At 40.7% G+C, this 25873-nt stretch overlaps 1 protein-coding gene across 3 annotated transcripts in view; it reads left to right on the top strand.

Moving 5' to 3' along the window:
- SOX30 (SRY-box 30) overlaps positions 1–25873 on the top strand; it is a 71709-nt gene that overhangs the window by 35131 nt on the left and 10705 nt on the right. The window contains exons 1-4 of one of the 3 annotated variants that reach the window (XM_025388114.1): positions 9486–10829; positions 13018–13257; positions 15084–15263; positions 23588–24080. In XM_025388114.1, coding sequence (XP_025243899.1) covers positions 9863–10829; positions 13018–13257; positions 15084–15263; positions 23588–24080 — 1880 coding nt within the window. In that variant the 5' untranslated portion in view covers positions 9486–9862. Of the gene's footprint in view, positions 1–9485; positions 10830–13017; positions 13258–15083; positions 15264–23587; positions 24081–25873 lie in introns of those variants that run through there. The other 2 variants (XM_025388116.1, XM_025388115.1) reach the window with 2 other exon arrangements.

The following is a 25873-nucleotide window of genomic DNA, read 5'->3' as shown; positions in this document are numbered from 1 at the left end:
GTAATGTACAAAAAGGATTATATACTATTACCAAGTGTGGTCGGTTTATTACAGGAATGTTCTTTAGCTTAACATCTGAATAACAATTCGTGTAATACATACATTAATAAAATAAATCAGTGGTCAGCAAACTATAGCCCTGGGCCAAATCTGGCATGACATTTGTTTTTGCAAATAAAGTTTACTGAAACAAAGCCAAGCCCATTCATTTACATATTATCTATGATTGCTTTCTGCTACAAAAGCAGAGCTGATTGGTTGCAACAGAGCTCATGTGGCTCACAAAACCAAAAATATTTACTATATAGCCTTTTCTGGAAAATTCTGCTGACCCTTAAAGGAAAATGCCATATAATCATCTCAAGAGACACAGACAAAGCATTTGATAAAATTGAACTACCATTCATGGTAGAATTCTCAATAAACTAGGAATAGAAGGAAACTTTCTTACTTTAATAAAAGGCAGCTACATAAACCTATGACTAACAACATGCTTAAAGGTAAATGAATGCTTTCTTCCTAAGATTGGGTACGAGGCAAAAGGATGTACACTCTCACCACTTCTATTTAACCTTGGACTGAAGGTTCCAGCCAGTGCAATAAGGTAAGAAAATAAAAATGCAAAAATCAACATACAACCAACTGTAAAGGAAATTAAAAAAAAAATTACATTCACAATAGCATAAAAAGAATAAAGTATTCAGAAATAATGAAAGAAGTACAGGACAGTACACTGAAAATTACAAAAATTTGTCACAGGAAATTAAGACCGAAACAAATGGAGATATGTCCCATGTTTGCAAATAGGAAAATACAGTATTGTCAAGGTGTCAGTTTTCCCAAAACTGATCCATAGATTCAATACAATTTCTATCTAAATACCATTAGGGTTTGCTGTAAAAGACATTGATAAGATGAACCTAACATTTGTCTTTTAAATCCAAAGGACCAAGATAAGCCAATATGATTTTATGAAAGAACAAAGTTCAAGGACTTACATGATTTCAAAATTTCAAAATTTACCATAAAGCTAGAGTAATCAAGACTGTGGTATTGGCATAAAAATACATATATAAGGCTGGGCGTGCTGGCTCACGCCTGTAATCCCAGTACTTTGGGAGGCAGAGGCAGGTGGATCACGAGGTCAGGAGATTGAGACCATCCTGGCTAACATGGTGAAAACCCGTCTCTACTAAAAATACAAAAAATTATCTGGGCATGGTGGCATGTGCCTATAGTCCCAGGTACTTGGGAGGCTGAAGCACGAGAATCACTTGAACCCGGAAGGCAATAAGGTAAGAAAATAAAAATACAAAAATCAACATACAACCAACTGCAAAGGTTGCAGTGAGCCGAGATTGTGCCACTGCAATCCAGCTTGGGCAACAGAGTGAGACTCCGTCTCAAAAAAATAAAAAATAAAAAAATACATTAATGTATTTTGGCATGGTGGTATACATATTTGGCATATATGTATATAGCTTAGCATGGTGACTCATGCCTATAATCCAGCCTGGGTAACAGTAAGACCCCATTTTTAACAAAAGAAAAAAAATAGATACTGTAAACCAAAAATAATATTCTAAGTTCCCCAACCAATGGAATGGACCCCTCCTTTTGGCCAAGGGTATTTTATTTTATTTTATTTTTTTGAGACAGGGTCTCACTCTGTCACCCAGGCTGGAGTGCACTGATGCAGTCTCAGCTCACTGCAACCTCTGCTTCCTGAACTCAAGCAATTCTCCAGCCTCAGCCTCCCGAGTAGCTAGGACTACAGGCACAGGCCATCACGCCTGGCTAATTTTTGTATTTTTTTGTAGAGACGAGAGTTTGCCACGTTGTCCAGGCTGGTCTAAAACGCTTGGACTCAAGCAATACTTTTGCCTCAGCCTTCCAAAATGCTGGGAATACAGGCATGAACAACTGTACCGCGCTAGAGCATTTTAAAGTAAACCTAAAACACTAGATCAGGCTACCATGGGAATGAGTGGTCAGACATGCCTCATTAAACATTCCTCCCTTTGGAATTCAGGCACAGCTGACCGGCTTTAACATAGAAACAGCGACCTTCAGACTGACAGAATAGACTTTTTTAGGTCTGATATGCTCTGAAACCTGCTATCTGGAGGCTTTATCTGCACAATAAGAACCTTCGTATCCACAACCCAATATCTTAACCCAGACACTCCCTTCTGTTGATTCTAGGTCTTTAGATAAATCTTTCAACCAACTGCCAATCAGAAAATCTTTGAATCCACCTGTGATCTGGAAGCCCTGATTTGAGCTGTCACCCCTCTCTGGACTGAAGCTATGTACATTTTACAGTATTGAATGACGTCCTACATCTCCCTAAAATGTATAAAAGCAAGCTGTAGCCCAACCACCTTGGGTACATGTTGTCAGGATTTCTTGAGGCTGTGTCATGGGCATGTCCTTAACCTTGGCAAAATAAACTTCTAAATTGATTGAGGCAGATACTTTTGGTTTACAGTACATAGATGGAAGGAATGGAAGGAACAGAACAGAGAGTTCAGAAAGAAACCCATGCATCTACTGTCAACTACATTTTGATAATTGAAATCAGAATATGAACTGAAATCTTGCACAAAATTAACACCAACTTTCTTATTGGACACCACCACTTACCCAAAGTTAGCCTTTGGGTTGGGGGTTTCCACAGTATAGTGGGACCATTCCATGGTCACCAGAAAGATGTTACAGGATCCTAGCACTTACTGGGAATATCTATAGGCCCATCTGGGTTGCCAGAAAGATGTTATAGGAAAGGGGTCCAGATCCAGAACCCAAGAGAAGGTTCTTGGGTCTCACACAAGAAAGAATTCAGGGTGAGTCCACAAAGTAAAGTGAAAGCAAGTTTAAGAAAGTAAAGGAATAAAAGAATGGCTACTCCATAGACAGAGCGCTGGTTGCCCATTTTTATGGTTAGTACTTGATGATATGCTAAACAAGGGATGAATTATTCATGCATCCCCTTTTTAGACCATATAGGGTAATGTCCTGATGTTGCCATGGCATCTGTAATCTATCATGGCACTGGTGGGAGTGTAGCAGTGAGGATGGTAAGAAGTCACTTTTGTTGCCACCTAGGTTTTGGTGGGTGTTAGCCAGTTTCTTTACTGCAACCTGTTTTATCTGCAAGCTGTTTATGACCTGTATTTTATGCCAGCCTCCTATCTCATCCTGTGACTTAGAATGCCTTAACTGTCTGGGAATGCAGGCTAGTAGGTTTCAGCCTCATTTTACACAGCTTCTACTCAAAATGGAGTTGCTCTGGTTCACACGCCTGACATTACCCCTCCCTTTTTTAATCCTAAGGGTTTGCATAATTTTAATCCTAAGGGTTGCAGAGAGTTGAAAATTCATCTTCTGTAACTTCTTCATGATGAATAGGAGCAATGATATTCCTGCCTAACTATGAGAGTCTCTTGTATTCAGGGTAGAGAGGAGCTCAGTCAGAAAGCATCAGTATGGTGAGGGCAATTCATGACTCTGAGTTTTAACAAAAGGTGATATCTGGAAGATTCATAAGTGTTTAACTTAAGAAAACGAGTAAGCTTATCCTTATTCCTAACACAAATAGCACAACAGCAATATATTCCACAACAGTAAAGCAAAAGAAATAAAATAATTCCAAGTAAACTAAGTTAGAGGGCTTTCCATGAACTGGGCACCTGTTGGAACCAAGCTGACATGGGGTTGTTATCTGATTCCAATATGTGCTCAGAATTAGAATGCTGATTTAGATTTTACATTACCCATCCCTCTTGTTTCCTCTGAGCAACAGTCAGATGTCACTAGTTGGTTCACAGGAATAAGCAGGGTTAGTCTAAATTGCAGAAACAAACTTAAAAACAACTGATGAGACTAGAATTTAATAACAAGTGTACCACAGTTTTTGAAACATAATTTCTCTCCAGTGTCCCATTTTTACTAAAGACAAATCATGGTAAGTCTGATTTGCTTTATTATACATGGCCTGATTATTTGTATAAAGTGCAATAAGAATAATTATTTTTTACATAAACTCTTTTTAAATTGGCTTTGATGGAACTTTATTCCATAGAAGGAATCTAAGACTTTTTTAGAGCCCAGCCCTGCCATAGGTTTGTACCTCAAATACCTATGAGGTGAGTAAATTCCCCTGCTCAGGGTCCCAAGATAACCTGGGGATCCTGGACCTGTTAGAAAGTGACATTCTTTACTTACCACAGGTCAGAAACCCTGTACAGTGGCTGTTATAGACAAGGTCTGAGGCCAGTTCCCCAAGGGGCTTTTATTGGCTTTACAAGACAAGTTTGATTCCTTAAAAGAAAACATGCCATTCCAGTCAAAGCCTTGGTAAAATATCCAGTGTTTCCAATTGTGTCCTGTTGCAAAAGAAAACAGGTTCTTATTTCAGTTATGCAAATAACTATATTGCCATAACATAAGAATACTCACAGTTTCCAAATTCTGGAGAAATTAGGTTGAGAGAACCAAATACACTTCAAATATTATTCACAGCAATATACTTTACTCAACTGCTACGAGCTGCAAATAGCTCAAAAGATAAGTTTCCTTGACTCTGAAAAACAAAACAAAGGATCAGCAGCATTTTAAGCAAAGCTAAAATGATTACTTTAGTCTTCTATTGGTTCAGTCAATTCAGTTAACTTCTGTTCTGCTTAATATGCCTGAACATTTCAGCTCTCCATGAGTATTCTGAAAGTGTTTTCCTTTATTTTAATATCACAATTTCCAAAGTTATCAGAAACCTGCATTGAAGAACACTTGTTAGAGTTCTATAGTTGATTATAAACCAACTTTTGAAGAGGATTAAAACAAGACAACAATTGTGTGTGGATGACAAAAAATCTTAGGACAGCCACTATTAAAGTCACAATTGATAAGGAAATTTGCTTCCTTCTGTGGTATACAATGATTTTATGTAACAATTATAATTATTCATAATATACACTAAGTCATATCAGAATTATAAGACTTTTAAAAATAATTTTGGATATATACCAATCATACATTTATACAATTACAGCCCCCCAAAATCCAAACACCATTTTACATTTGATAATGCTTCCTGTATGATTTTTGTACCAAATAAGCCAAACATGACTGTTGCATTAGTACATTATTGATGACAAACCCAATTCTTTATAAAATGTTATAGACAAATGTATTCAATCTTAATGAGTTTGACTTTTAGGTAAGATTTTCACAAACCTTTTATAACCCTTCACATATTTTTGTTAAGGAGCAAATTATAGCAGGTTTTTGCTCTAAAAAACTTGTGCTTTTATTCCAATGCTTAATTTATAGAAAAACTGAATACCCCTTTAACTTTAGTCAATATATTCACACACAGAATGTCTTACAGTTAATTTTTCACAACTTTCCAAAACTTGCTTAAACCTTCAGCTTCATTCTATCTAACTTAAAACAATAATTTAACCATTTAATCTAAGGAAGAAAATTTACATTCCCATGACTTCTAATAATCTTTTACCAAAAGCACATTTCACTTTCCTTACACACCTTATGTGTAGAACTATTCTTCAGTAGTCTCAATTACATGTTACAATGTTAACTCTCAGCGATTTTTACTTTTGGTGAAAACCCTGGTTAGTAAGCATTTTAATTATGTACTAGGTGTGGAGCCTAAGACACAGACACAAGTGCAGATAAGGTCTGACTTTTTCTTGCATTGCCAGGGGTATGGCTAACATCACATGTCTCCAGGTCTTATCTAGACTCTAATGTCATCAAAGTAGGTAAATTGAACAATTTTCAAAATGAAAGCAGCAGCTTATGACCTTAAAGCATTTAGCAAACCTAATATCTGACCTGCATAATTTAGACCAAATGTTTACATTTTTAAGATATTTTCATTTTACCAGTAATCTTTAAAACTGTCTTCATTTCTCAAAGATTACTTAAGTCACATGAACTAAATAAAAGGCATTATACATTTAGTTTTTCTTACAAAAATATGACTTAAGCACTTATTATTTTTAATCAATTAATCAAAGCTCTTTTATATACCAACACCACACCCATTATACACATAAATACACAAACCGACAGAAGATAAAGGACTCATCTCCTAAGATGGGAATTGAACCCTGAACCCGGGCCACCACTGTGAAAGAGAAGCACAGCCACATCGTTATAAGGTCAAGCTCCCAAGGACATACAAGACAAGAGGGAAACCTCATCCAGTTTTTTTGGGGGACCTGCACCAAAGTTTGTAACTGACCAGTTTGCTGGGCCATCTTGAACAGCAGGCTTATAGATGTCCTAAGCCCATGTTCTATCCTAAGGTACCCCTCTTTATGACAGAATAATACAGAATGACACAGGAAACACACCAGATTGGCTACAGCTTAAGACTAGCCTCACAAATCCTTTCTTCCATTAATCAAAACTTTGTAAGAAATAGTGATTTTTACCATTCCTACAACCAGTTTGCACAGAGAGAGACGATAGCATTGCCTGAGGCAAGGTGGGGAAGGCCAGGTGTTCAGGGAAGCCATACAAAGACCCACCCATTGCAGCGACAGTGAAGAGTTCAGGTGGTCACTTCTTAGTAGTGAAGGGATGTTTTCCAGCAGTCCCATCGGCTCTCAAGTTTTCCCTTTATGGGAGGAAAAATCTCCTCATGTCCCATGATCCTGTACCTGCCTAACCCTGTCACCCACATCCGTCAGCAAAGAGTACAAGGCAAATTATTCCAAGGAGAATAGAAGTTAACATCCTGTAGTGCCGAATATGTTCTTAGCCAAAAGGGACTTTACCGAGAGGGTCTTCTAGCCCCCTAAATCTTAGAAGGGCCTCTAACCCCATCCCATTCTTTATCTGGGTACCCCACCACTTACCCAAAGTTGTCCAATCAGTGCTGTAGTCTATTTCCTTTGAGTTTGAGTCAGAAGTCTCGTCAGTATCGTCCCCTTAGGGTTCACCAGAAAGACGTTACCAGACCCCAACACTTACCCAAAGTTAGCCTTTGGGTCAGGGTTTCCATACTATAGTCCATTCCATAGTTGCCAGAAAGATGTTATAGGACCTTGCCACTTACTGGGGGCTTACGCAGTATAATCCCATCTGGGTCACCAGAAAGATGTTACAGGAAAGGGGTCCAGATCCAGACCCCTAGAGAGGGTTCTTGGATCTCGCACAAGGAAGAATTCAGAGCGAGTCCATTGAGTAAAGTGAAAGCAAGTTTATTAAGTAAAGGAATAAAATAATGGCTACTCCATAGACCTAGCAACCCCAAGGGCTGCTGGTTGCCCATTTTTATGGTTATTTCTTGATGATAAGCTAAATAAGGGGTGGATTATTCATGCCTCCCCTTTTTAGACCATATAGGGTAACTTCCTGACATTGCAGTGACATCTGTAAACTGTCATGCTGCCAGTGTGAGTGTAGCAGTGAGAATGACAAGAGGTCATTCTCGTCACCATCTTAGTTTTTGTGGGTTTTAGCCAGCTTCTTTACTGCAACCCGTTTTATCTGCAAGGTCTTTATGACCTGTATTTTGTGCCAGCCTCCTATCTCATCCTGTGACTTATAATGCCTTAACTGTCTGGGAATGCAACCCAGTATGTTTCAGCCTCATTTTACCCAGCACCTACTCAAGATGGAGTTGCTCTGGTTCACACACCTCTGACAACTTAATTTATTTGCCTCTTTTATCAGCTTTTGCTCATGCATACAGTTGCCTCTCCCATTTAAACCTTAGTACAGTGGTTCTCAAAATGTGGTATGGGGACGGACACTTTCAGAGTTGGCTAGGTTAAAACTAGTTTAATAATAATCCTAATGTAGTATTTGCTCTTTTCACTTCGTTCTCTTGTGAGCATAATGTGGGTAAAATATATTTTTTTCCTATGAAAACTTGTTACCACATAACAGTTTTATTGTTGATGTTTTAAATGAGTTGGTAATGATCTTGAACATTTGTTTTTATTTACAACATGGTAAATATTGATAGATAAAATCCACATGAACAAAATCTTTTTTTGATCTTCAATAGTTTTTATGGGTATAATGAGTTCTTGAGATAAAAGTTTGAAAACCATTGCCCTTGTCTATCTGCCAGGTGTAAGAACTCCTATTGACCACATTTGTTACCAGAGGATTAGACAATGAATTGGAGTGGTTTTCTTTGAGTGATAACTTGTCTTGATTGCAAAAATCATCTACGTCAAGATAAACTATAGCTTTTGGCCAGAATGTCATTTAGAAATGCAACAAATGTTAATACAGGATTTCTTTTTGTTTTTCTTGGTGATGTGTAATGGAAATAAACACAATCCTAATAAAAGGAGAAGCATAAACATGGAAAGGATTTGGAACAGTGTCTAGCATAAGAGTAAGCCCTTAACACAGGTAGTGATTATTACTATTTTATTATTACCCTATCACAGTTGCTATTCAGTTATTTATTCAACAAGTATTTATTGAGTACTATATGCCAGGCTCAATGGTCTGCATTGGGGATTCAGTGATGGGCAAAACACAAACAGTTCTGCCTTCAAGGACTTTATAGTCAAGTGAAAGAGGCAGTAGAATCATCACATAAAAATTCTAATTACAAATCGTGGTAAGCAAATGAAGTGACAGAGGTATAAGTAGACCAAGATTTGATCTGATTTTCAGAGTCAGTAAAAGCTTCTTTGAAGAAGTCCCAGTTAAGCTGAAATTTGAAAAATGGGAAGGAGGAATTAAGGAGACACAAAGGAAAGAGTAGCACGCTGAGCATGTTTACAGAGCCCACAGTAGAAAGAGAATGATGAAGGGGCCAATGTGACTGAAACCCAAAGATTCAGCAACTGTTTAAGAGCAAAAGCCACAATTACTTTTGCACCAATCTAATAGTAGTAGTAGTAGTAGGTTAGATCCCAAGCCATTGGGGGATTTTTAAGGCTTTGCTAAGAATTTTAGACTTTCATCACATGATCAGTGGGGAGCCACGGAAAGCTTTAGGAAAAGTGTGACAACCTCAGATTTACGTTTTCGAAAGATCACTGGTAGCTGGAGTGTAGTGGGGCAAGAGTGACAAACAGGGAGACTATGTACAGGGTTAAGGCAGTATCCCAGTGAAAGATGGTGGGAGCCTGCAACAGAATAATGGCAGGTAGAAACACAAAACAGTGGACGAATTTGGGATGTACATTATTTTGGAAGTAGGACCACAGGGCCTGGTGATTAACTGAAACTTTAGCACAATAATCACACAAAGTCGAAAAGCCTCCCCAGCAAGATCAGCTAATGGGTTACTGATAATTTGCAAAATCTTCACCATTCTCCCTTGGCAAAGATTCAAAAGCCCTGGTGATACTCAGGGCCGACAGATTACTCATTCCGCACAGAGCGGGCCCACAAGGCGTCGCCCGCCTTGTGACGCAAGACTTTATTCCCTGGACGTCAGTGGCCTGGAAGCGCAGCGTTTCCTGGGCAACGCCATTGTCGCAGCTCCGGGCGGGGTAGGGATAACTAAAGACAACGGCCGGGGAGAGAACTCCACATGAGAGGGAGAGTCAGACAAAGAGGGAGAGTCAGACAAAATGGGCAACAAGTGCGGCGGCTTCCGCCATGGCAGGTGATTCGAGGACTCAGCACGAGGCGAGAGTAGGGACCGGGAAGAGCCGGAAAACCCGCCTGTGATTGGCCGTCCAGGGGTATCGGTCGCTTGTGATTGGTGAGGCCCAAACAGACAGCTGCGTTTTGAACCGCGTAGGGTTCTGGGTAGCAAAGGCCTTGCAAGGGTCTTAACCGAAAGGGGGAGGGGGAAGGTCGCCAACAAACGGCTGAGCTCACAATCCAGGCCGGGGCGTCCCCCTCCCCCATGGAGAGAGCCAGACCGGAGCCTCCGCCTCAACAGCGCCCGTTGCGTCCCGCTCCGCTCCCGCTGCCGGTCGAGGGCACCACCTTTTGGGCAGCGGCCGTGGAGCCCCCTCCGTCGCCTCCCACACTAAGCGCGGCCGCCAGTGCCACCTTGGCCTCGTCGTGCGGGGAGGCCGTGGCGTCCGGCTTACCGCCCGCGGTGCGGCAGCTGCTGCAGGTGAAGCCAGAGCAGGTATTGCTGCTACCACAGCCTCAGACCCGGGACGAGGAAGCCGCTGCCTCGCCCGCGCAGGCGCGGCTGTTGCAGTTCAGGCCCGACCTTCGGCTCCTGCCGCCGCCGTCAGCGTCCGAGGGCGCCCCCTCCAGGCCGGAGTTGCACCCGGTGCAGCCTCGGGCGCTGCACTTCAAGGCCAAGAAGCAGGAGCTGGGGCCCGGCCTGGACCCGTCAGTGGGTCCTCGTGGGGGCGTCGAGACCGGTCCTAGAGCCTCCAGGGTGGTCAAGTTGGAAGGTCCGGGACCGGCCCTCGGCTACTTCCGAGGGAACGAGAAGGGCAAGCTGGAGGCCGAGGAGGTCATGAGAGACGCGATGAAAGGCGGGGATGGCAAAAGCCCGGCGGCCATCCGAGAAGGTGTGATCAAAACGGAGGAACCCGAGAGACTCCTCGAGGACTGCAGGCTCGACGCGGAGCCCGCGTCCAATGGCCTAGTTCATGGCAGCGCGGAGGTCATCTTGGCCCCAACGTCCGGTGCCTTTGGGCCGCACCAGCAAGACCTCAGGATCCCTTTGACTCTCCACACGGTCCCCCCTGGGGCCCGGATCCAGTTTCAGGGAGCTCCGCCTTCAGAGCTGATAAGATTGACCAAAGTCCCCCTTACACCAGTGCCTATTAAAATGCAGTCCCTACTGGAGCCTTCTGTAAAAATCGAAACCAAAGATGTCCCGCTCACCGTGTTGCCCTCAGATGCAGGTATTAGACAGCAGGGGAGAGGGGTTTTCAAAACTGCACCTGTGTTGCCCATAGCTGTTTTGTCAGCAGTTCCCAAGTCTAAACTACAAAAGTAAAGTCATGGAACCGATTATTTTCAGGGCAGAGTCTGCACAGGTATCAGTTCTGATCGACTTGTATATGTAGCAGTAAAATACACGAATGCCTTCAAGATTCTAAAGTATTTTTTAAAAAATCGATTTTAAGGCCCAGTATTTAGATAGAACTAATTTTTGTACACAAAAATAGTGGTATTTTCTAGACAGCACAGAACCCTCAGTTTATATGCTACAAATAATCAAGATTAAAAATATTGTATTATAATAGCTCAGTACTTTTATATGTGTCAAGATATAGAAGAAATTATGGTGTTTAATGAAAAAAGGGATTATAATTAAATAGGAAAGTTTATACCCATTATAGAGGCTATCTTTAAAAATGAACAGTAAACATTCTTCTAGCAGAAAACAGTACGTGATTCGATGTAATATTTTAGTGTTTATTCCTCTGAAAGGTAAGGACTTATAGAAATACTGAAAAGAATACGGTAGAATGAACCATAAATATTGTTTTTAAAGAAATGACTAGTTGCAGCGGTAACAAGTACAAATAGATGTTTTTATTTCTATCCAGTATTTCCAGATATAAAGTTAGCAAATTCTTATTTTACGATTTATTTCACACAGAACACTTTGCCAATGAACATCTTGGAAAGTCATATTAATCTTTGGTTCATATTTTCTTTAACTTTATTTATTTTTTAAATTTTCTGTGTTGATTCTTCCTCTCCACTCCACTCTGTTGCTTTTCTCTTTAGTATTTTTTAGATTTTTGTTTTCTAAAGGAAAGAAAGGGAAAGCTTTCTTTATACTACTTATTTCATCCTTAGTGTTTTTAAGAAATTTTTAATATATCAGGCAATCCTAAAATATAAATTTATGGACAGTTATTTTTGATAAAATACATGAGAGATGTGAATTTGATAGCTTCCTTTGTTGAAATTTCAACTGGCTCTGTGACTTTCTTCTTTTAAATTTTATTTTATGAAAAAGAGATGCTCGTCTTGAACTCCTGAGCTGAAGCAATCCTCCGCCTCGGCCTCCCAAAGTAATGGGATTACAGGTGTGAGCCATTGTGCCTGCCTTCTCTGACTTTCAAAAAAATTACTTTTATTATTTCCTCTCATTTTTTTTCTGAAATATTGGCAGAGAGGTTCTAGGAACGAAGGTCAGAAGCAAATGTGAGCCATTGCACCTGCCTTCTGTGACTTCCAAAAAACTTTTTTTGAGACCGAGTCTCACTCTGTTGCCCAGTCTGGAGTACTGTGGCGTGATCTCAGCTCGCTGCAACCTCCACCTCCTGGGTTCAAGCGATTCTTCTGCCTCAGCCTCCCAGGTAGCTGGGACTACAGGCATGAGCCACCACGCCCAGCTAATTTTTGTATTTTCAGTAGAGATGGGGTTTCACCATGTTGGCCAGGCTGGTCTCAAACTCCTGACCTCACATGATCCACCTGCCTTGGCCTCCCAAAGTGCTGGGATTACAGGCGTGAGCCACCTTGCCTGACCCAAAAAATTATTTTTGTTTTCTCTCATTTTTCTCCCAGTACACGGGACTAGTGTTGATGATTCCACTTGGTAGGAACTTCAGCTTCATAGTGAAATACAACTAATATAGTATTATAGTTTGATAAATATTTTTGCTTGAAAGGACACAAGAGCAGCATGTAGATGAGTTCCTGTGAATGTTTAGAGAACCTCTACCTAGCTAAGATTATAGTCATGAGTAAGTCATGCATGGTTCCTGTCCCTTAATGATAGAATATTTTTACTGGTAAATAAACTAAATGTTAATTGTTGTTAGAGGTACTAATAATACAGATCAAAGAAGTAATAAGCCAACAATTTACTCTCTTCAACATGATTATTTCCACAGTATCTTCAACAGTATTATTCTCTTTGAGGAAAAGGAGTCATTCTAAACTACAGTTCAGAATGGCGAGTTCAGGGGATGTAAGGAATTGTGGAATACTGGCAGGTTTTTTTGGTTATACTGAAGTGTGTATTTCCTCCACATATTTCAAAAATAAGTGTAGATGGAGGTGCACTTTACCTTAAAATTGTGTGTGTGTGTGGCACATTAATTTAGCCTCTTAATTTTTGTCATGTAGGCATACCAGACACTCCCTTCAGTAAGGACAGAAATGGTCATGTGAAGCGACCCATGAACGCATTTATGGTTTGGGCAAGGATCCACCGACCAGCACTAGCCAAAGCTAACCCAGCAGCCAACAATGCAGAAATCAGTGTCCAGCTTGGGTTAGAGTGGAACAAACTTAGTGAAGAACAAAAGAAACCCTATTACGATGAAGCACAAAAGATTAAAGAAAAGCACAGAGAGGAATTTCCTGGTAATCAAATGAAATAATGCCTCTTACTTCTTTTAAATGAATTTATTTAGTTAAAGATTAGGGTAGGTTGAGTTTGAAATACAAAAATGTATAATTTTTTTCTGGTATGTACAAAAAAGAGAATAATGACTAATATAACAATTGACATGACACTGGGCATGAGTTTCCTTAAATGGAACCAAGCAAAGGGATATCTGATTTCATATTCACCAACCCATACTAATCAGAGGACACGCAGTTTCATTGTGATTTTGATTTAGATAGATATAAATTTAATGAAAGTACATCTCGAAAGCTTTAGGCTATGATTTTGCAAGTAAACTATAGAAGTGTTAAAATGATAACAGAAAAAAAATGCAGTCTACACTTAATGAGAATGCAGGGATTGTCACCATATTCCGTTTTAACATATGATTGTCAGAACATAGTCCTGCCTTCTGATTGACAGATTTAGCCCTGTCATGATATAGTGTGAAATAAATCCGATTTCTCCCTAGCAGTGAGAACATAGGGATTAAGCTTGGGAAAATGCAAGTATGGCCAGCATGTCTGTGCAAGGTGGGACAAAACTTACTATTTTCTGAAATACTGGGAGAGAGGTTCTAGGAATGAAGGTCAGAGGCAGCAGCTGTAGGGAACCAGTGATTGTTCTGATTACACAGTGGCTGCAAATGCCATAGTTCCACTGGTCTGACTTTGGAAGAAATTGAGTTATTTGTGGACTTGGAGATTGCTGAGTTTAGGAGAGTGACTTTTCTTGAACTAGGCATAAAAATAGTGACTGATCGGCCGGGTGCCGTGGCTCACACCTGTAATCCCAGCATTTTGGGAGGCCGAGGCGGGTGGATCACGAGGTCAGGAGATCGAGACCATCCTGGATAATACAGTGAAACCCCATCTCTACTAAAAATACATTAAAAAAAAAAATTAGCCAGTCGTGGTGGTGGGCATCTGTGTCCCACCTACTTGGGAGGCTGAGGCAGGAGAATGACGTGAACCCAGGAGGCAGAGCTTGCAGTGAGCTGAGATCTTGCCACTGCACTCCAGTCTGGGCGACAGAGCAAGACTCTGTCTCAAAAAAAAAAAAAAAAAGTGACTGATTATTAGTGACTATTGCATTGTAAGATATAGACAATTGTATCTTACAGAAAGTGAGGAAATGAGGAGATGAATAATGTCATAGTGAGGCATTGTTTGATAAGGTGGAGGAAAGGCTTTGGGATTCAAGTACAGGGGTTTTGATGTTGACTCTACTACAGATTCATTCTGTGTCATTGCTTATAAAACATTTGACCCTTGGCCGGGCGCAGTGGCTCACGCCTGTAATCCCAGCCCTTTGGGAGGCCGAGGCGGGCGGATCACGAGGTCAGGAGTTCGAGACCAGTCTGGCCAACTAAAAATACAAAAAATTAGTCAGATGTGGTGGTGTGCACCTGTAATCCCAGCTGCTCAGGAGGCTGAGGCAAGAGAATCCCATGAACCTGGGAGGCAGAGGTTGCAGTGAGCCAAGATTGCGCCATTGCACTACAGTCCAGGCAACAGTGCAAGACTCCGTCTCAAAAAAAAAAAAAAAAAAAAAAATTTGACCCTCTTCCTTTCAATTATGAGTTGTAACATTGGCCACTAGTCAGGAGCTATTTGGATATGTATGTTAAAATACACAGTGGAGAAGTCATTCACTGAAATAATATCCCGGAGCTGGAAAAGATACTTTAGACAATAATTTGTTTTTAAAACACTTTAAAGTGCTTTGCATTTTAGTATGAAAAAAATTATTTAAAGGCTAAATAGAGGCTACACATTTAAACATATTTTGTCTTCTATAGGTTGGGTTTATCAGCCTCGTCCAGGGAAGCGAAAACGATTCCCTCTAAGTGTTTCCAATGTATTTTCTGGTACCACACAGAATATCATCTCTACAAATCCTACAACAGTTTATCCTTATCGCTCACCTACATACTCTGTGGTAATTCCCAGCCTACAGAATCCCATCACTCATCCAGTTGGTGAGTTAGTTTTATTGTAGATTACTATTTTTTAAATATCTGCAAGAAAATTTTACCTCAAGTTTGAAGTTTTCTTTCTGTTAGTCTTAAGAATTTGGAACTACAATATTAAGGAAAAAAAAGAAGAGGGAAAGTGAGAACATTAAATTGGAGAAGGAAAAATTTCAGTAGACATCAAAACCAGAGTCTGCCAGAGTAGCAAATAATCCATGTGTAAAACCTCAGACCTTTTAAGCAAATCAGGATGGGCCCATAGATTAGGCAGATAATGCAGGAAATGACTGAGGTAATTCAATAGGAAAAAGGAGAGTCTTTTTACTAACAGCATGAAAGAATGTCTTGATAATGGGGTATGAGGCATCCTGTCCTGGAACTTAGTAATGATGCTGATTTGTTGAGACCATTCTCTCACTGCTCTAGAAAAGCAGTGGAAGTAATCTATTTTCTACCAAATATTTGTTTGGTTCATTATATTAATCTTTCTAAATGTCTCCTCTGAGTTCTTTACATTCCTGTTATTGATTTTAAGAACCAAAAATTGAGAAGCTAATATCTTAATAACTTGTTATAGGGCTATTCATCATTGGTTTGTTTTTCCAGAACATTTTTTTTTTCTTTCTTGAGACAGAGTTTTCACTCTTGTTGACCAGGCCGGAGTGCAATGGTGCAATCTCAGCTCACCACAACCTCCGCCTCCCGGGTTCAAGCAATTCTCCTGCCTCAGCCTCCTGAGTAGCTGGTATTATAGGCATGTATCACCACACCTGGCTAATTTTGTATTTTTTCTGGAGATGGGGTTTCTCCATGTTGGTCAGGCTGGTCTGGAACTCCCGACCTCAGGTGATCCACCCGCCCCAGCCTTCCCAAGTGCTGGGATTATAAGCATGTACCACCACACCCGGCTAATTTTGTATTTTTGTAGAGATGGGGTTTCTCCATGTTGGTCAGGCTGGTCTGGAACTCCTGACCTCAGGTGATTCGTCCGCCCCGGCCTCCCAAAGTGCTGGGATTACAGGCATGAGCCACCATGCCTGGCCCCCAGAACATGTTTTAACCATTTTTAAAGGAGAGCTTTATACATTCATTACTTGCTGTCACTTTTTTTTTTTTTTTTTTTGAGACAGGGTCTCACTCTGTTGCCCAGGCTGCAGTGCAGTAGCAGGATCACAGGTCACTGCAGCCTTGTCCTCCTGGGCTCAAACGATTCTCCCACCTCAGGCTCCCTAGTAGCTGGGACTACAGGTGCACACCACCATGCCCGGCTAATTTTTGTATTTTTTTAGAGATGGAGTTTTGTCATGTTGCCCAGGCTGGTATCGAATCCTGGGCTCAAGTGATCCACCCACCTTGACCTCTCAAAGTGCCAGGATTATAAGTGTGAGCCACCACACCTGGCCCACATTCTTGAAACTACTAAGACTGCTTAAACCTGCTTTTTCTATTTTTTTTAACCTGTTTAAATCCTTCTGGTAATAAAGCCACCCATATGAGTTGAGAGTTTTAGATACCTTGGAAACTAACTTATTAGAATTTTAGACATTTTCAGTGTTGTTGTTGTTGTTGTTTTTAATGTATCATTTTAGCAATTGATAGCAACAAGCTACATTCCAGATGTCTAGACTCAAGAGAGAGATGCAGAAAGCTGATCCTATAGCCCTATTCTCTCCTAGCACAGTCAGGCACTCTCAGTCTTCACTATTTGGTAGTGACTTCTTTAATCTTGTATTTCTTTTTTTTTTTGAGACGGAGTCTCGCGCTGTGTCACCCAGGCTGGAGTGCAGTGGCGCGATCTCGGCTCACTGCAAGCTCCGCCTCCCAGGTTCAGGCCATTCTCCTGCCTCAGCCTCCGAGTAGCTGGGACTACAGGCGCCCGCCACCACGCCCGGCTAGTTTTTTTCGTATTTTTAGTAGAGACGGGGTTTCACCATGTTAGCCAGGATGGTCTCGATCTCCTGACCTCGTGATCCGCCCGCCTCGGCCTCCCAAAGTGCTGGGATTACAGGCTTGAGCCACCGCGCCCGGCTAATCTTGTATTTCAACCCAGGCTTAATTATGACTTTTTTTCGCTTACCTTGTTTTTCTGTTACATTATTCATTTATTTTTTGAACAGAGTCTTGCTCTATTACCCAAGATGGAGTGTAGTGGCCCGATCTCGGCTCACTGCAGCCTCTGCCTCCTGGGTTCAAGCAATTCTCCCACCTCAGCCTCCCGAGTAGCTGAGACTACAGGTGCACACCACCATGCCCATCTAATTTTTGCATTTTTAGTAGAGATGGGGTTTCACCATGTTATCCTGGCCTCAAGTGATCCACCCATTTCGGCTTCCCAAAGTGCTGGGATTACAGGTGTGAGCCACCATGCCCAGCCTGTGTTATGTTATGATTTCTGTTTTCGTAATATAAGTTTCTTCTTTTTATCCCTTTTTCCAAGACGTCACTTACATCTGCTTCTACCCACTGTTAAATGCTGTATATTTTCTCTTCCCAGAAACAGAATTAACAGTGTTCTTATTTGAAGCAGCTGACATTTGATATATTAATTTTATGCCATTCTGAGCAAAGATAAGGGTTGAGTAGAAACTGAAAAATTGTTTCTAATGTTGGCAGGGTTCTTTCTCCATGATGTTGTATTTAAGTATGGTAGGTAGAATTATAGGAAGCATTTCAGAGCTATGCACAACAGTAATCAAATCTAAGACAACAATTATTTTTTTGTTTGTGCTTAGTTTTTTGTTTTGTTTTGTTTTTTACAGTATCCCTTATTTCTGGTGATATATAGTGTCAGTAAAGATTCATTTCTTGGGCCAGCTGTGGTGACTCATGCCTTTAATCCTGGTGCTTTGGGAGCCTAGGAGTTCGAGACCAGCCTGGGCAACATAGCAAGACCCTGTCTCTAAAAACAAACAAAATTATTTCTTGCATCTTAAAAGATAAACAGAGAACATTATCTTATAAGCATAATTTGGGAATTATTAAGATATACACCTTAATAATAAATCATGAAATTTATCTGCTATTTTATTCCCCAATCATATAGCTTTGAAATATATTCTTATAGATTGTTCTCATCAACTTGGTGTTATATTACTTAGAGAAGTCAGTATCACTTGCAAATTTGGAAATTTCACTGTATATTTAATATTCTAAAACATTTGTGAAGCTTTTAGAACAGATTATAGCACATCTCTTGTGTGCTATAATCTTGGGGAATCATAATTTTAATATCTTGTCATGTGCAGATGTTGATTTATATACTTTTTTGTTTGTTTCAAGTAATTTCATATTCTAAATATGAAGTTATGATAATTTTATTTTTCAAGCATGTTTGCTTTATTTCCATGGAAGAAAGATACCAAGATAGTGAAGTATGTGATTTTTCTCATATAGAAACAATTTGCTCTTTTTCTGTAGCAAGCTTTGCGCATTAATATCATACTGTATAGATTTCACCACCATTTCAGGTGTAGCTAATAGACTCACCAAGCTAGAGTTCTCAAGGTCACCAGTTTCAATAGCTGGAAGTCATATTAACTTTCTAAAAATCTCTGGCAGAAGCCATTTGTACCTACTTTGTCTAAAATTTTCTCAGTTCTACCTTGAGGTTTTTAAAAACATTTTTAAATATTTATATTTATATTTATATATATATTTGAGATGACGTCTCACTCTGTTGCCCATGCTGGAGTGCAGTGGCGCAATCTCAGCTCACTGCAACCTCTGCCTCCTGGGTTCAAGTCATTTTCCTGCCTCAGCCTCCCTAGTAGCTGGGATTACAGGCATGTACCACCATGCCTGGCTAATTTTTGTATTTTTAGTAGGGTTTCACCATGATAGCCAGGCTGGTTTTTCAAACTCCTGACCTCAGGTGATCTGCCCACCTCTGCCTCCCAAAGTGCTGAGATTACAGGTTGTGAGCCCCCATGCCTGGACAGAGGTTTGTCTTTTTTTTTTTCTTTTTCTTTTTCTTCCTTTAAAAAAAAAAAAAAAAAGTCTTAGGTGAATGCCATCTAAGATCTATTTATATTCTTTTTGTCAATTGAATTAGAACATTCTTTGAACTTGTCATTATATGGTAGTTGATCTAATATTTTTAACCTATTTGCTTTGAAAATTAGTTAGGGTTCAGAAATCTTCTTAAGGTCTTCTTTAGTAGAAAGAATTTATTGAGTCTGTCTGTTCTCTTTCAGTTGCTGTTTATACCGTAATGACTAAATAATTCCACTGATTCTTTCCTTTTTGTAAAAATATTTAGAGTCAATTAGTATTGACTTTGAGGTCTCTCAGATGTGGCTCCTTCTGTTTTCCTTTGGACTGCCTAACGTTTTTGCATTTGCCTCACCGCAGTTGGGCTTATTTGTACATTTGGACAAACTTTTGAAGGTTTTTTGTTGTTTTTGTTGTTATTTTTGTTATCATTTTTTATTTTTTGCCAGTTAGCCATAGTAACTGTGACTTTGAGGCACATTTCTTTCTTCTGTATTTTTAGCATTGTTGTGTAAAATAATCTCCATTTTTCTATGAACTTTTTATTTTAATCTCTATCAGCCTTTTCCCTAGCCAGTATCAATATTCCAAAAATTGAATAACCCCAGGGTAGATTTTTTTGACTTTCTCTTTAGCCAGGATCATAAATTTATATATGTTGTGATTACTACTGCATAATATTTCACACACTGAATTAATGGATTTTCTAGTAATATTTCTCCATTATTTGGCTCTCAATCAAGCTGCTGCTTCTTTTTTTTTTTGAGAGGGAGTCTTACTCTGTCTCCCAGGCTGGAGTGCAGTGGCATGATCTCTGTTCCTTGCAACCTCTGCCTCTCAGGTTCAAGCGATTCTCCTGCCTCAGCCTCCTAAATAGGTGGGACTACAGGCAAGCGCCACCACGCCTGGCTAATTTTTGTATTTTTAGTAGAGATGGGGTTTCGCCACATTGGCCAGGCTGGTCTCGAACTCCTGGACTCAAGTAATTTGCCCATCTCAGCCTCCCAAAGTGCAGGGATTACAGGCATGAGCCACTGCACCCGGCCCTCAAGCTGATTACATTTTACTGGGTATTCTACCAAACCTTTTTGTTCTAATCAATCACTTGTCCTGTACTAGATCTTCCCAGTACACTTTTATCCCATTAAGATATTCAGTAAATATATGTGAATTGTGGCAGTTTAATCTCCCCTGTGACAGTGAGTTTTATCTCAGATATCTTCTGAGTGAATTCCAGTGGCACGTTTGTATGCCTGCTTGCCTGCCACCTTCACTACTAAGGTTTATTAAATCCTATTATGGGGCAAACTCTGCTAGGAAAATATATAAAGTTTTTTTATAGTCTCTGCTGTCAAAGAATTAATAAGGTAGTCGTAGCAATTATAGATATAAATATAACTACTTTTACTATTTCTTTGATAGAATCTGTCTTGTCTGGTATTGTTATGATTATTTTTTGAGATAGAGTTGTGCTCTGTTACCCAGGTGGGAGTGCAGTGGTGTGATCTCAGCTCACTGCAGCCTCCACCTACCAGGTTTAAGCAATTTTCCTGCCTCAGCCTCCCGAGTAGCTGGGATTACAGGTGCATGCCACCATGCCCGGCTGATTTTTGTATTTTTAGTAGAGATGGGGTTTTACCATGTTGGCCGGGCTGGTCTTGAACCTCTGACCTTAGGCAATCTACCTGCCTCGGCCTCCCTCCATCTATCTGTTGGGATTACAGGCGTGAGCCACCACGCCCAGCCCTTGTCTGGTATTATTTTTGTGTCTGGTACATTGTTTACTCTGTCACTCACATTTAGTACCATCTCCCAAGCTCCTCTTCTCTTTCTAGTTCTTTTTTTTTCTGTAGAGATGGGGTCTTGCTAGGTTGCCCAGTCTAGTCTCAAACTCTGGACTCAAGTGATTCTCCCATCTTGGCCTTCCAAAGTGTTGAGATTACAAATGTGAGCCATGGCACCCAACCTGTTTCTAGTTTCTGAAAGTGCTTATGTTACTGGCACAAGGTTCTTGGCTCTCAGTGTAACAGAAATTAACAAGAGACCAGGCAAATTTTTCCTAGATAGGGGTTGTTAGGGCTTATGCCTAGAAAGATTGGGCATTAAGAGAGACAGCGCAGGAGAAAGGGTTCTCTGGCTGGCTCTCCAAGGGAGTGCACTGTGGTGTGTTAAGGAGGGTGATATGCGTAATTCATGAGGCAGGTGAGTGTCATTACATATGCAGGGTGGAGTGCAGGGTGCGCAGACAAGTAAGGACTCATGCTAACTCATATGTTGATCATGATCAGAAAATCTCCCTGGGCGGAGATTTTAGTATTTCAATCCTAGAAATTTTACTATTACAATCCTAGGGGTTAGGATTGTCATTCTAATTCTAGATTGTCATTCTAGAATTCGCCAGGAGGCCATTCTCACATGCAGGCGATAGAGTTAACTACCTTGAGTAAGATTTATGGCGGAATGCTGCTTATGTTAGTTTTTTCAGACAGCTTGCAAGCTCTCTGGTCGATGGGTATGGTGTCAGTGGGGGGTGGTGCTGCAAGGTCTGGTGGTCAGTGGGCATGTATAGAAAAATACGTAAGTGAAGGTGAGATGAGTCCCCCCACCCCATCCCACTACCGTGTCTCGCTTATAGCATGGTAGTCTGGAATTCTCTTCAGATCTTTGATTACATGTCTTTGATGCCAGTTATGCTAGCATTCTCCTTTTATATGAGTATTCCTATTCATTTAAAGGCTTTGGAACTTTTATAAAAGCTGTATCCATTCATACTTTTCTTAACTGTTTTTTATTAACCAGGTTCTGGCTAGATACTGGGATACAAATAGGAATTGAGAGTTCCTGCTCTCAATCTCCCAGTTTGGTGATCATGGTTGAGGTGGCAGACATGCAAATAATCACAAAGATTTACACTATTTCCTGATAAGTGATAGATTTACGAGGTTTGGAGGGAACGTGGACAAGGGAAATTAAGCTGTGCTCGATAAATCAGGAAGGGCCTGAGTAGGGCCTGTGCCTCATAGATAGGAGGGCTAGTCCATATAACCTCATCAGGTGAGAATCAGGGCAGCATCATTACATCCTGTTTCTCTACTTCACTGGGTCAGAGGCCATCTTCAAACAGGTGGCTATGTCCTTTTATTCCCTACTTCCTGCTTTAAGAGGGGTATTATCTGCTTTATCTGGAGAAAAGGAAGGAGAGGGAAGTCACCTGGATGAGGCTGGAAAAAGATCCACATTTCTTTCAGTCTCTGACAGAGACATGTCCAACCACAGAATTTCTTGAACTGCATCTTCTTTATTAATGGATTCGGAACTGTATTGCAATACACTAGATCATGACTCTCTTGCTGTGGCATCCATCTGTCTTTCATCAGGAAAGTTGAATTAAATTTAGGCTAGGTGTGTCATTTGGGTCACTTAGCAGCTCAATCAGTAGTCTTGTCTTCTTCAGGAACAGAAAGCTAAAACATAATTGTTTCACCTACCTTTAAAAATTCTGCCATATCTTTCATGCTCTGCTGCAATAGTATTCCTTTTATATCTGTCACCAGTGGTTGACATGTGGCAAGTCCTGTTCTCACTTGGAAATTTCCGTTTGTATTCATATTGAATACAATAGAGGGAAATAATTTTGTTGTTTAAGTTTTTTTGGCTAAAAAAATTAAGTGTCATTTGTAATTTAGTTAAATATAGAGAAGTTTATAAAAGAAAAGAAAAATGACCCATACTGCTACTCTGAAACCCCTAGTAATATTAAAAATAAGATAAATATATTTAGGTAAACAGAACATTCAAATAGTACCAGTAGGTATAAAATGAAAGTCTAGCTTTTCCTCCTGCCCCACTGCCCTGTCCCCTGTCTTAGATCATGGCTCCTTAAAGGTAGCTAGTGTCAATAGCTTCATATTATTATTATTTTTAAATGTGTATATGCATACCAACATTTATGTGTTTTCAGTCTTTGGGTATATCTATCAATAATTTTGTTCATTTGTTTATTCATCTAAAAAATATTTGTTAAGGGCCTCTTCTGTGCCAGACAGAATGTTTCACCCTGGGGATACAGCAGCAAACAAAACAGAAAAGGTTGCTCTTCTCATGGCACTTAGAGTCTAGTTGGGAGAGAGAGACAAAAAATGTAAATAAACAAGAAAATAAGATAACTTCAGTTTGTTCAAAATGCTGCAAATGAAACAGAATGGTTTGATGTGATGATGCAGTTAGGTAAGGTGGTTGATGAAGGCCTCTGCTTATACAATTTATTAAACTTCACTGAAAGAAGAAAAACGTGGAATGACTCAGTTGATTCTTGATTTATGCTATTTTTATTTCTAAAGGTGAAACCTCACCTGCCATCCAGCTGCCCACACCTGCAGTCCAGCGCCCAAGCCCTGTCACACTTTTCCAGCCCAGCGTCTCCAGTGCTGCTCAGGTGGCTGTCCAGGATCCAAGTCTGCCGCTCTATCCAGCACTCCCGCCCCAACGCTTTGCTGGGCCTTCCCAGACAGACACTCATCAGCTGTATTCTGAAGGCACTCACACTGTGAAGCAACCCACCCCTGTCTCTCTAGAGAGCACCAACAGGATTTCAAATAGTGCAAGTACTGCCCATGCCAGATTTGCAACTTCGACCATCCAGCCTCCTAAGGAGTATTCCAGTGTTTCCCCTTGTCCCAGAAGTGCTCCAATCCCCCAGGCTTCTCCCATTCCACACCCACATGTCTACCAGCCCCCTCCCCTTGGCCATCCAGCCACACTGTTCGGGACACCACCAAGATTCTCGTTTCATCACCCTTACTTCCTACCCGGACCTCACTACTTCCCATCAAGGTAAATTAACATTTTTTTTTCCTTTTACCTAAACATTCAACTGATGAGTTTTTACCTGTGACAACATTTTTTGTTTGTTTTTAAATACTTAAAAGGGGACTTCTTCAATTCTGCTGAATAGGAGACAAGCAGTTAACATAAATAGATGGAGAGGGCCAGGTGAGGACTGGGGGAGCTAGAGAGAGTGCATGCTCTAACTCAGCTCCAGCTGACTCTTGTTATGTAAGAATATAGGCTTCAGGCTGGGTGCAGTGGCTCATGCCTGTAATTCCAGCACTTTGGGAGGCCAAGGTGGGTGGATAACTTGAGGTCAGGAGTTTGAGACCAGCCTGGCCAACATGGTGAAACCCTGTCTCTACTAAAAATACAAAAATTAGCCAGGCATGGTGGCATGTGCCTGTGATCCCAGCTACTCAGGAGGCTGAAGCAGGAGAATCACTTGAACCCGGGAGGCGGAGGTTGCGGTGAGCTGAGATCACACCACTGTACTCCAGCCTGGGTGACCATCTCAAAAAAAAAAAAAAGGGGCCGGGCGCGGTGGCTCAAGCCTGTAATCCCAGCACTTTGGGAGGCCGAGGTGGGCAGATCACGAGGTCAGGAGATTGAGACCATCCTGGCTAACACGGTGAAACCCCGTCTCTACTAAAAAATACAAAAAATTAGCCGGGCGAGGTGGCGGGCGCCTGTAGTCCCAGCTACTCGGGAGGCTGAGGCAGGAGAATGGCGTAAACCCAGGAGGCAGAGCTTGCAGTGAGCTGAGATCCGGCCACTGCACTCCAGCCTGGGTGACAGAGCGAGACTCCATCTAAAAAAAAAAAAAAAAAAAAAGAATATAGGCTTTAATGTTGTCAGATAGAATTTTTCATGCAAAATAACTATAAGAAAAAGAATATAAGCTTTAATGTTGTCAGATAGAATTTTTCATGCAAAATAACTATAAGGGACCTTAAGATTGTTTAGTCAAATGTATAGAGGTGTGCTTATTGTATAGAGGGTATGCTTCTCAAACTTTAATGTGTATATAAATCGTGATATTTTGTTAAAATGCAGATTCTGATTCATTGGGTCTGGGGTATAGTAGTATCCTATATAGGGGTATAGTATGCCTGGTATTTTGCATTTCTAGCAAACTCCTAAGTAATTGCCAATTCTGCTGGTTTATGGACCACACTTTGAATAGCAAGGGTATAGAGGAGGGCACTTGGTCTAAGTGAAAAATTGTTTATTTACCTAGGTTAAATGACAAGACCAAAGTTATACTACCTCTTTGTGCCCTTTTTACCAAACTGGAAAATTTCCCATGTAAATTACCAATAAAGGAATTCATTTTCATAGGGAAGTATCTAGGGAAAACAAATGTGTAACTTCATTTTGGAATGATAGAAATTTAACTCCCTTCAAAGTATTCTGATAGAGTGGTATTAGCCTCGACTTTCCTTTTTCTTTTTTTTTTTTTTTTGAGATGGGGTTTTGCTCTTGTTGCCCAGGCTGGAGTGCAATGGCACGATCTCGGCTCACCACAACCTCCGCCTCCCGAGTTCAAGCAATTCGCCTGCCTCAGCCTCCTAAGGAGTTGGGATTACAGGCATGCGTCACCACGCCTGGCTAATTTTTTTTTTTTTGTATCTTTAATAAAGACAGGGTTTCTCAATGTTGGTCAGGCTGATCTCGAACTCCCGACCTCAGATAATCCGCCCACCTCAGCCTCCCAAAGTGCTGGGATTACAGGCGTGAACCGCCATGCCTGGCCTAGCCTTTACTTTTCAATTACTGTTAAATGTGTAGACAGAGAT

This window comes from Theropithecus gelada, chromosome 6 (assembly GCF_003255815.1).
Source record: "Theropithecus gelada isolate Dixy chromosome 6, Tgel_1.0, whole genome shotgun sequence".
In the NCBI taxonomy this organism is placed as follows: domain Eukaryota; kingdom Metazoa; phylum Chordata; class Mammalia; order Primates; family Cercopithecidae; genus Theropithecus; species Theropithecus gelada.
This window is presented reverse-complemented; position numbering and strand designations above follow the sequence as displayed.